At 32.6% G+C, this 10862-nt stretch overlaps 1 protein-coding gene across 1 annotated transcript; it reads right to left on the bottom strand.

Annotated features, from left to right (window-relative positions):
• Window positions 1-3318: 3318 nt before the first annotated feature.
• LOC130218786 (cytochrome b5) lies at window positions 3319-10762 on the bottom strand. Its single transcript, XM_056451067.1, has 5 exons — window positions 10520-10762; window positions 9406-9534; window positions 6392-6421; window positions 6265-6299; window positions 3319-4432 (listed from the first exon to the last, which is right to left on the bottom strand). Exons 1-5 carry the CDS (start codon window positions 10652-10654, stop codon window positions 4348-4350), a joined length of 414 nt encoding a protein of 137 aa, XP_056307042.1. The 5' UTR covers window positions 10655-10762; the 3' UTR covers window positions 3319-4347.
• Between the last annotated feature and the right edge of the window lie 100 nt (window positions 10763-10862).

The following is a 10862-nucleotide window of genomic DNA, read 5'->3' as shown; positions in this document are numbered from 1 at the left end:
AGGGGGCTAATAATATTGACCTTACAATGGGTTTAAAAAGTTAAGAACTGCTTTTATTCTATCCGAAATAAAACAAAAGACTTTCTCCAGAAGAAAAAATATTATAGGAAATACTGTGAAAAACTGATTGCTCTGTTAAACATCATTTAAAACAGAAAAGAAAAAAAATCACAGGACGGCGAAGTATTTAGCATTTTTGCGTGAACTGCCCCTTTAAGAGTGCAGTGTCTGTAAATGTGGACCAGGCTTCAGTGCAGAAACTCTCCGTGCGTGTCGGTCAGCACATCTTCTGGCTGCGGTCCCAGCTGATGTCCACAGGTCAGCGAGATCCTCAAAACATGCTGTTATCATCAGACAAACAAACACTGCAAACCTCCAGCGATATTACAACAGCATTAATGTCCAGCTTCAACACCACTATACCTACACTTGACCTGAACGGATTTTTATTTACGTTACATTGTAATGAATTGGCTGTAACTAGTCGAAATTAATGCCTGAATGTGTTTTAATGCATGAAATGAGATTGCTAGTAATAGATGTTATAGTTGTTTTAATATGAGAATATATTATGGCTCTACAGTCTAAAATGTATTAAGTACTTGATAAGGAATTATAAACAAATGCTGCGTCTTAATTCGCATACTATCCATCCTAAATAGTATTTGAAAGTAGAATTAGAGTGTCCCAAATCGTAGTATGTTGAAAAGAGTATGCCAAATGTTCCCGTATGGCTTACTATTTCCGGTAAAAACTCGAAGTGTAGAAGCATCCATACTCTAACCGCTGATATTTCCCACAATACATTGTGCGTAGGACGTGAATTTGATTTAGAACTACAAACGCAGGTGAAAAGTGTAAACAAACTACAAACATGATGGACGCGCGAGACCAACCGTCAAGTAGAGAGGCTTCGGTAAAGATGTTTGTATGACTGTTAATTAATATCTAGCCCACTGGAACATGTTTTAATCGCGTTTTCTGTGTTATATTTCATCTGCAACAACAATACTGAACTTATATCAAGACGTGTTTGGACATTAACGTCTGAATGCAGAATTATCCAAACACCTGAGATTTCTCTGTATGAAAGACTCGTGAATGGGTGATTAACCTGCTGCTGCTGCTTCTCCAATAAGGTAGGGAATTAAATATGAAAGATGTGGATGATGTGTGGATGATTGACAGGGCTCGTAACTAAGCAACACAACGACCTGTTAACGAGGAATTAGTATGTCCCAAAAGCTTGCATTCTCTTCTGTTACACACTCAAAAGCGTGTACTTTTCCTTCACAAAAAAGTACATACAGCAAAAGTCTTTCCATGGATGTTGCAGCAGCTCTAATTCACCAGCAGATGTCAGTTTTGTAACATTTCTTTACTATTTTTTCTTTATTAGTTTTTTATTGTTATTTTAGAATTGACATCAAAATAAATGTCAAAAACAATATAAAAAGAAATATAAAATAATTACAATTATTCAAAGATAAGATTTGAGGCTTTAAGATAATTAACAGTTCTTTTTGCTAGGGTATTTCTTGATTAAGGGCCAAACAAAAATCTTATAAGCTTGTGAATTCAATTAAAAAGCAAAATATTGAACTAGTATATTTATATGTGCTTTACTTCAAAATAGCTTTTCATTGCTGAGCTTTTTTTGTTGTTGCAATTGTCATCAAAATGTCTCAAGGTGTTTTTAGTGCATGTATAAAGGAAAGTTACGTGTCAAGATATGTTCATTCATTTTCTTTTCGGCTTAGTCCCTTTATAAATCAGGGATCGCCACAGTGGAATGAACTGCCAACTTATCCAGCATATGTTTTACACAGCGGATGCCCTTCCAGCTGCAACCCTCACTTGGAAATTATCGCAATAAGTTGTTTTATAATAATCCGGAGCATAGCAACCGGGGAAGGGGGGGGGGGGGGGGGGGGGGGGGGGGGGGGGGGGGTGATCCGTCCCCCTCACTTTTAGAGACAGACCATTTAGAAACGGGTGATTAATAGTTATATGAACGTATGATCTCATACAGCCATCCCCCCCACTTTTAAAATGTCCACTACGCCGCTGATAATAATAATTCTGATAATAATAAGAATATTAATGGTAAATTTTAAATAAATACATCCGGGCTAGTGAGATCACAAAGGCTTCAGATTACGTGGATTCACCATGAGCACACAACCTGCAAAGTGAAGGGGCGTGGCCAGAGGCGCTGTAACGTAATAGCAGAGAAAGCTAAAATGGCGTCCAAACGTTGCCATTTCCACAGAGCTTCTACTGTTTCTGTATTTGGACTTCCAAAGGACACGGCACAGAGAGAGAAGTGCTTACAGTTTAATTTTAATTATGTTTCAGAGAATTATAAAAAAAGAGTTAGCATTTGAAAATGGAGAACTTCTAGAATCTCTCTCAGTTTAGTGCTGGATTCGGCTAAAAACTCCTCCAACCAACGAAGCTGTGGATTGTGAGTCAGAACCTGTGACTATTTGAATTTGTTAAAATTGATTATTACATGCATAGTTTCTAGTGTTAACAGTATATTGTAGCGAGGACGTATACAAGGATGTAAACAGCGAAAAATGCTGTTTGGCACCGCTAACAATTTAGCTACAAATTAATATTTATCAGTCAAACTGCTGTAAACACCCACAATCTTCAGCAGCGCTGCAGTGTCTCTCTATGCGGGCGCTTTCCCTTTTCTACATCTCAAATAACAAACTTACTAAAGATGTGTGAATGTTTCAGATTACTTACACATGCTTATAACCCGAATATATATGAAAGACACTTGTAAGATTTTATTTTAGAGAGCAGGCGTAAGGTTCAGCTGTGTGCTCTTTATTTTCTGTCTGATTCAGGCAAACTGATACGGCTGTTTATACCGCGCCAAAGCTTGTGCTTGTAGGGGCGTGACATGTAGCCGATCCACGAATCGCAGCACATTATGTTAGCTGACCAATCAGAGCCTCTTGAGGGCATTTCGGAGGAACTAGGATGACAGTCGTTTTCATGTTAGCTGAGTAGCTGTATATAATCAAAGTAATATATATGAAAAAATAACCAGATTTTTTTACAAATGAAGCATGAGCATACATTACTTTGCAGCTTATAAACACAACCAAGCCTTAAAATACATTCTGGACCACCCATTTAAGACCACGTGGACACCCTGAGGACACAGTGTAACCCTTGTAGTTACCCTAGATAACCAGTGCTGTGATAAGACCACATTTGAAGCATTTGTACTGTAAAATAAAGCAAATCCAAGTTGTTACATTTATGAAAATGAGCTGAAATGAGTTAACAGATACATAATCAGTTTCCTTGTTTATTGGCACACAATAAAGCTGAATGATTTGTGTTATTCGTCTGATCATTGTGATAGCAGCAATGAAGTTATACTGCAAACATCTTTGTTGGGAAAGATGCTTGTATTTTAGATTATATACACAAGTACATTACATTACATTTAGTTCTGTTGGAAAAAAGAGGAATGTTTAAGCACCATTCGTGGTGGTACACTGATGCATTTATGTGGCACATCGATGTGTAACCGGCAGGGAAAAAAATACAATTAGTATAGTGTTGCTGTTCAGTACAGATAATGGAGAATTCTAGATGATTGTCTGTGTGGTTGCAGAAGAAATTAAGCACATATATTGACATATTTTGGTTAGGTTGTGTGTACAATCATAATGTGAACATTCTGTGTCCTATTTCAGCTGAAAATCTTGAGAAAAATTTAAGATTTTTTTTTTTTTTTTTGCATTGCAACATTATTTTCATGACAAACGAAAGTGATTAATAATGCAAAATATGAGCTTGTGTGGTTAATTGTCATAAAAACAAATGTCAAAATGTAAAAAAATAATAATCCCAAAGTAATCTTGCATAATTTCCAGTGAATCTGTCTATGAATCTATTACCTGTCATAATGAATAAATGATTTTGTTAATAAACAGTAGCATTTGGCATATTAATCATTACATTTTCGAGAGATAAGCATTAGTAATTTCTCTCGTGTCTGAGTAAATTCAACGATCAACTGAAAATTGATTTCTTTGACGTTGCGTTTGCATATGTTAGATTATTCAGCATTGATATTTTAACCGGATAAACAGTAAACATACAGTACTACATCATCAGAAAAACAATTCGATAAATCAGAACTTCATCTTTAGTATACATATTTATAATGCTCTAAACAGTCGTGTATCATAAAAAATTGCGTTATTACAAACATCGAAACTAACACAAAAGTTGCCTTCATTAATAGAATCTTTATGGTAATGGGGGAAACCTGAAATGGATTATGGGTAATGTAGTACAGCTTGCAGAAGTAGTTCATGCTTCCTCTGCCGTGTAAATGCGGTACATCAAGGTGACGATTACAGCAGCAACCGCAGGTATCAACCAGTTTGACCACCAGCTGAAACAAGAAACCACAGGCAAGCGAGAGAACAAAGAGTTTAGCAATTAGCTTGAATTATTAATTAGACACTTGCTTAAGAAACACAATGGAAAGTTCAAACTGAAAACAAGAGGAACTCGTTTGATGAAGAAAATGGTGTTGGATTTCTTACAGGTACATTTGAAGTCAGAATTATGAATATTATCTTGTGAAATTTGCATTCTTTTTCAAACATTTCTCAAGTGATGTTGAACACAGCAAGGACATTATTACAGTATTTCCTACTATTAGGGTTCCTGTGGGATTAATAAAGTCAAATTTAGGACTTTAAGACGCATTTAAGACCATTATAAATAATTTTTTAACTTACACAGGGCTAAACACTAAGGATTTTTATAATGGCCCAACTAGGGTAATGGAATTCATTTTGCCTGCCACAAAAAAGTAGTTATTTCTTAACAACATATTTTAATGTCAAAGCAAGAAACTAGCTGCACACACTTCTTTTTCAGCAATGTTTCTTTTTTAATGACAAGTTTAGCATTGTTTCAATTATATTCTTCTTATTATTATTATTATTATTATTAAATATTATTATTATTTCTGTTTATTTAACAGAGACCATGCAGTATACCACTGCCTCAGTTTAAAGCAGCCGATGCTCCACATATAGGCTCCTAGCCAATGGCTAATTTGCAGCCTTAGTCACTGGTTGGGCTTTTTATACAGTAAAACTGTACAAATACCTTTATAGTATACATATAAAAATATACATTACCAATAACGATTATCAGTAAAAAATAAATAAAAAGCAAAACTGTATGACAATCAGCGTTCACAAACTTGATCTAGTTTGAACCACTTTACTTTTTACACTCTTTTTATTTTATTTATTTAAAAAAAAATACATGAATAATCAAAAATATATATTTGTTGGCTTTTTGTCCAAATGGATTGAGAATAACTCTTATTCAACCTTATAAGTTTCATGCTTATTTATAAATATTATGTCCAGTGTCCACTCCTTACTTCTGCAAATAGTATTAGTATAAATAGATGATCATGTAAATGATATACTGCTCTGTTTTCATCATAAGGAATTGTGATTTCTTGGTTTTTTTCCTCATTAGAGAAGTTAATTTAGAGAATTTGCTATAAAAATGTCTAACCGCTGTTGTGAGTTGTGTCTTTTTGCAATAAATAAATGTAAATATATACATAAAGTTTTATTTAGATGGATTGTTGGTGATTCAAATGGTAGCTTTACTTGTAAAGATTAAAATAATCTAAAGCCTACAACACAATATTTCTGTAAACATAGGACATCATTTTAAGACCCCACAGACACCAGACCTGTTTAATATTGTTTTTCTTCTAGAGAAGTGTTATTTCTTTTAGTTTGTCTAGGATGAAAGCATTTATATATATATATATATATATATATATATATATTTATATATATTTAAGGTCAATGTTAGCCCCATAGGCAATATTTTTTTCTAATTGCCTACAGATCAAACCACTGTTGTCCAATTACTTACCTAATTTTTAACCTAGTTACATCTTTAAAAGTCACTTTAAACTGAATACTAGTATCTTCTAAAATAGATAATAAAATGTTATATACTGTCATCAAAGCAAAGGGAAAAGAAATTAGTTATTAGAAATTAGTTAATATAAAATATCATATTTAAAAATGTGTTAAGCTCTCTATTAAACAGCACTCGGGAAATATTTCTTTAAAAGCATTTAAATTTCGCAGGAGGGCTAATTATTTTTGACATCAACTGTACCTTGAAACCTAGTCTGCAATAATACCTCATTATATTTGGCCAAAAAATTGAGCTTACCTTGTTGTTTCCTGTACTGTTGTTACGAGCGATTCCTGTTGAGCAGAAAAGCAAATGCATGTTTATATGGAACCAAATGTTAAAAAATAAGCATGGACAAAGATGGTTTGAGAAATGATTTACATACTGGTGGTTTGGCAATCTTGTCCCTGTCATCCTGAGAAAAGGACAGAGGAGGAGAGGTGTGAATAAAAAATATACAGCTCTTTATTTGATCACATTTGATTCTTCATCAAAGCAAAATCAAGCAGTATTTCTTATAGAGCACACCAGTATTTATTTAGCATCATTAAGATACAGTGTTTACAGCCTATACGAGTACACCCCTCACAAATCTCTCTTTTAAATTCATATTTTTAATAGGAAGCCATACAATATTATATTTGTGCATAAACATTAGATTAGTCACTACTGAAGCCAAATCTGGAGCTAATCTAACAAAATAACTTACGATAATGGTTCAACAACTAGTACACCCAAATTTATATGTAATAGAAAAATATTAAATACAAGTTTTAAAAAAGAGGAAAAAATCAAGAGAGGCAAAAAATTAAAACATTTAGTTGAAATTTTGTAGGTTATAATTTTTTTTTTGCAATATTTTGCTTGAATTTAATTGCATTATCTTTCAATTTCTAAATATTTTTGGTGACTGAAATATAATTTTAATAAATATATCTGTTTAATAAATCTGTTTTGTTTAAATGCACCAAAATACACTGCCCATATTCACTGAGAAATGGAGAAAAATATTAATTTTCAAAATGGAGTGTACTGCTGAGCACTGCACTATTATTTATTTTTTGCCATTTTCAAATTCATTTTAAAATAGCTGAAATTATGTTGTTTGCCACAGCGGAATGAACCGCCAACTATTCCGGCATATATTTTAAGCAGTGGATGCCCTTTCAGTCGCAACACAATACTGGAAAATGTAATCTATATACTCTAATATACATTTCCAAAGGGGTGGTTAATTATTATTATTTATATGTAATATTCATTCATTGTTATATTTATTAAACTGTACATATACGTGTATGTATATATATATATATATATATATATATATATATATATATATATATATATATATATATATATATATATATATATATATATATATATATATAATTGTGCATTTTCTGCTCTGTATCTATTATGCTGCTTAAAATGCACAAAAATGTTAAAATATTTTCTTAGTTCAGTTCTGAAAGAGGCACAACCTGCTCCACTTCTGTCTGACAGTGAATCCTGCAGCAGTACAGACCCTCCAGGAGGAATAAAAATGGATTCCAGGTTATTGATAGTATCTAAGGCTCCTGTAGGTCTCAGAAACATCTCAGATTTCATGATATGACTGCTAACAAACATGTCTGATGCTGTGCATGATGGGAAAAATATTGACTTTCTTATCATCCCAAGCAGATTTATCAAATGGATAGGATGCTTTTCAATATTTTGGGTGAGCATTATTAACTGCATAGGTTAACAATGGAATCCGCTGGTGTGATGTGGTGTGGTGATGATGACATCCCCAAAATGAGACTATAAATCATCAGCGATTTAATGACTTTTCATGCATTTCATGCCAGGGATGACTGACGATGACTTATTTGATTTTAAATGTGCAAAAAAATTTCCTGCTGACAAATGAGTGGTTAAAGAATATCTGCAAAGTATCAAACTAAAGTATTTGAAACTAAAATTAAAATGTTTATCAAATGTTACTCTTTCTGAATATGCCTGACTGATTTAAGCTATATAAATTACTGTTAAATTGAATGATATTTTAGTGAGCCATCTTCTTTAAATGACAATACAAAAGTTAAGGTTTGCTAAATTTGTAACAATCTATGATTGGATTTTTTTTATATTAATATATTTATTATTAAATTGTATTATTTAATGTGTATTTATTATTCCTTTTACATGAATATATATATTTTTAAGTTGTATTTAAGTTTTATTAATACATCAAGTTATCATGTATCTCAGGAAATATATATAGTTGAAGTCAGAATTATTAGCCCCCCAGAATTATTAGCAGCACCAACCTACACCCCCCCCCTCCCTTTAACGGAGAGATTTTTTAGCATATTTCTAAACATAATAGTTTTACTAACTTATTTCTGAAAACTGATTTATTTTATCGCTGCCATGGTGACAGCAAATAATATTTGACTAGATATTTTTCAAGACGCTTGTATTCAGCTTAAAGTGACAAGGCTTAACTAGGTTAATTAGGTTAACTAGGCAGTTTAGGGTAATTAGGCAAGTTATTGTATAATGATGGTTTGTTCCGTAGACTTTAGAAAAAAAAATGCAGCTTAAAGGGGCTAATAATAATGACCCTAAAATGGATTTAAAAAAACTAAAAACTGCTTTTGTTCTAGCCGAAATAAAATAAATGAGACTTTCTCCAGAAGAAAAAATATTCAGACATACTGAAACATAATTTGGGATATATTTAAAAAAAAAATTAAAGGGGGGCTATTAATAACAGACTTCTACTATATATATATATATATATATATATATATATATATATATATATATATATATATATACCATATATATCATACCTAAATAAATAACTAAACAAATACCTAAAATTGTATATTTTTTACGTTTTTTTCCATTTAAAATAGGTTTAGTTAAAGATAATCGTAATAATACATTAATTTTTTAGTACGTTTCATTTTTTTACTTTTAGAAAGAACAATATTTTGGTATTTTTTGCTATTTATAAATTTATTACTGATTTTATTTATTATATTTATTATTTCGTGTTTTTTATTTATTTCCCATTTTCATTATATAACTTTGAATATGTGTTTTTGACATTACATGAATAGCTTTCATTGGTAATTCTAAGTCAAGTTATCAAGTATGTCAGGATACACAAAAATATAACTAAAATAAGATGTTTAATTCAAATGTTTATATTGGTGGCTTTATTTAAAGTTAACCCTAATGAGACATGAATATTTTAGTATTTTTTTGTGTTTTAGAAATAGCAATATTTTGGTATGTGTGGTTTTGTTTTGTGTTTTTTTTCTAAAAAATATAAGAAAAAGAAAAAAAAAACTTTCTTTACACCACTGATTAAAAAAAACTTCTGTGTTCTGGTCATCTTACTGGATGCAATTCTCCTATGAGCATAGAACTGGCCATCTCGCGTGCATCTGTCGAGTGTCCGACATCCTCAAAACTCTCTGTGGCATCTCCACCCGCCTGCTCCCGCAGCACCTCCTCCCCACCTGGGTGCTGTGAACACCAGAGCAAACATCACATCACATCATCATCATCATCTTAATCTTAATCAGTCTCAGAAACTAATCTGTGCTTATTTATAACTCGGATTGCTCTTCGAAAATAGTTGCCTTGGAAATTATCAGCTCATATGTTAGTGTTATCAGTGTACTGAGTCATGCATGACTAAAATATCTCAGCATTTTTAGACCTAGCAAGACTAAAATAACTTAACGTGAAGTTGGTTTTATATTCACACGTTCAAACTTTCTCCTTAATGATATAACTTAAGAAAAGCATTCACTGCAAATTCTAAACACTGAAATCCTGTCTGCAGCCAATGACTATCAAAGAACAACATTGATCAGCCAATTACATAGTGCTGATGTTGTTTGGAAGTCATACTTCTTGCATGTTATTTCAGTGTGAATATTTAAAGTACCATAGTAAACAGTATAGGAAGCTGTCACTGAATGAATGTGTGAATATAAAACCAACTTAACCTCAATAAATAACTTGACATGTTCGTTCTCTAGATCTAGATAATATGGAAAGAGTTGAAATGATGGTTATCAGCTGAATTGCTGCAGTAAGACACTGTGTGATGCAACTGAAGCTTCCCTTTATACATAACACACAAAATTAGCTGTTCATATGATTTTATACTTGCATTTTGACATGATAACTGGCAATTTCACATTGGTTTGCAGCGGTTGTAGCGTTACTTAACGTTAAATCTCTCAAGTCCAACTTTGAGGGCACACTTAGCAAAGGTCACTCCCTTTAATTCTCGCTAACCTTTGAACTGTGGAGTTTTTTAAAGCATTAAATTATAACTCTATGCATTATATTAAACGTATTTGTAACAATTCATTATATAATACCGATTCAACTGTTGTTTACACAATGAAACACATACACGTAATGCAATCCTTACACAATACCAAAATGAAAATGTTAGCAGCAAATCTAAAAATGTATGTCTGTTTTAAGAACTCACCTCCTCGAGGAACTTTGTGACGTCGTACACTTTATTATGAATTATTATCCATGTGCTTTTGAAAGAGTTCCGTTCTTCTACCTCTGACAAACGATAATATTTAACACCCTTTCCGTCTGTACCGTCGTTTGCCATTGGCTTGTTTAAATGTATTTTTTGTTCGAATGGTTACAGAAGATCTCCAAAGTTCCCTGCGAATCGATCACTTCACGTAACTTACTTACACACTGGACCTTCCTACAATTGTATTTCCCAACTAGCCAGGCAACGCCCATTCCGCTCTAAACGAAGTGTGGTTGGACGGCGTCATGCTTGAGTCGCCCAGCGTGTCTGTTTTGATTGG

Source organism: Danio aesculapii, chromosome 24, assembly GCF_903798145.1.
Source record: "Danio aesculapii chromosome 24, fDanAes4.1, whole genome shotgun sequence".
Lineage (NCBI taxonomy): Eukaryota > Metazoa > Chordata > Actinopteri > Cypriniformes > Danionidae > Danio > Danio aesculapii.
This window is presented reverse-complemented; position numbering and strand designations above follow the sequence as displayed.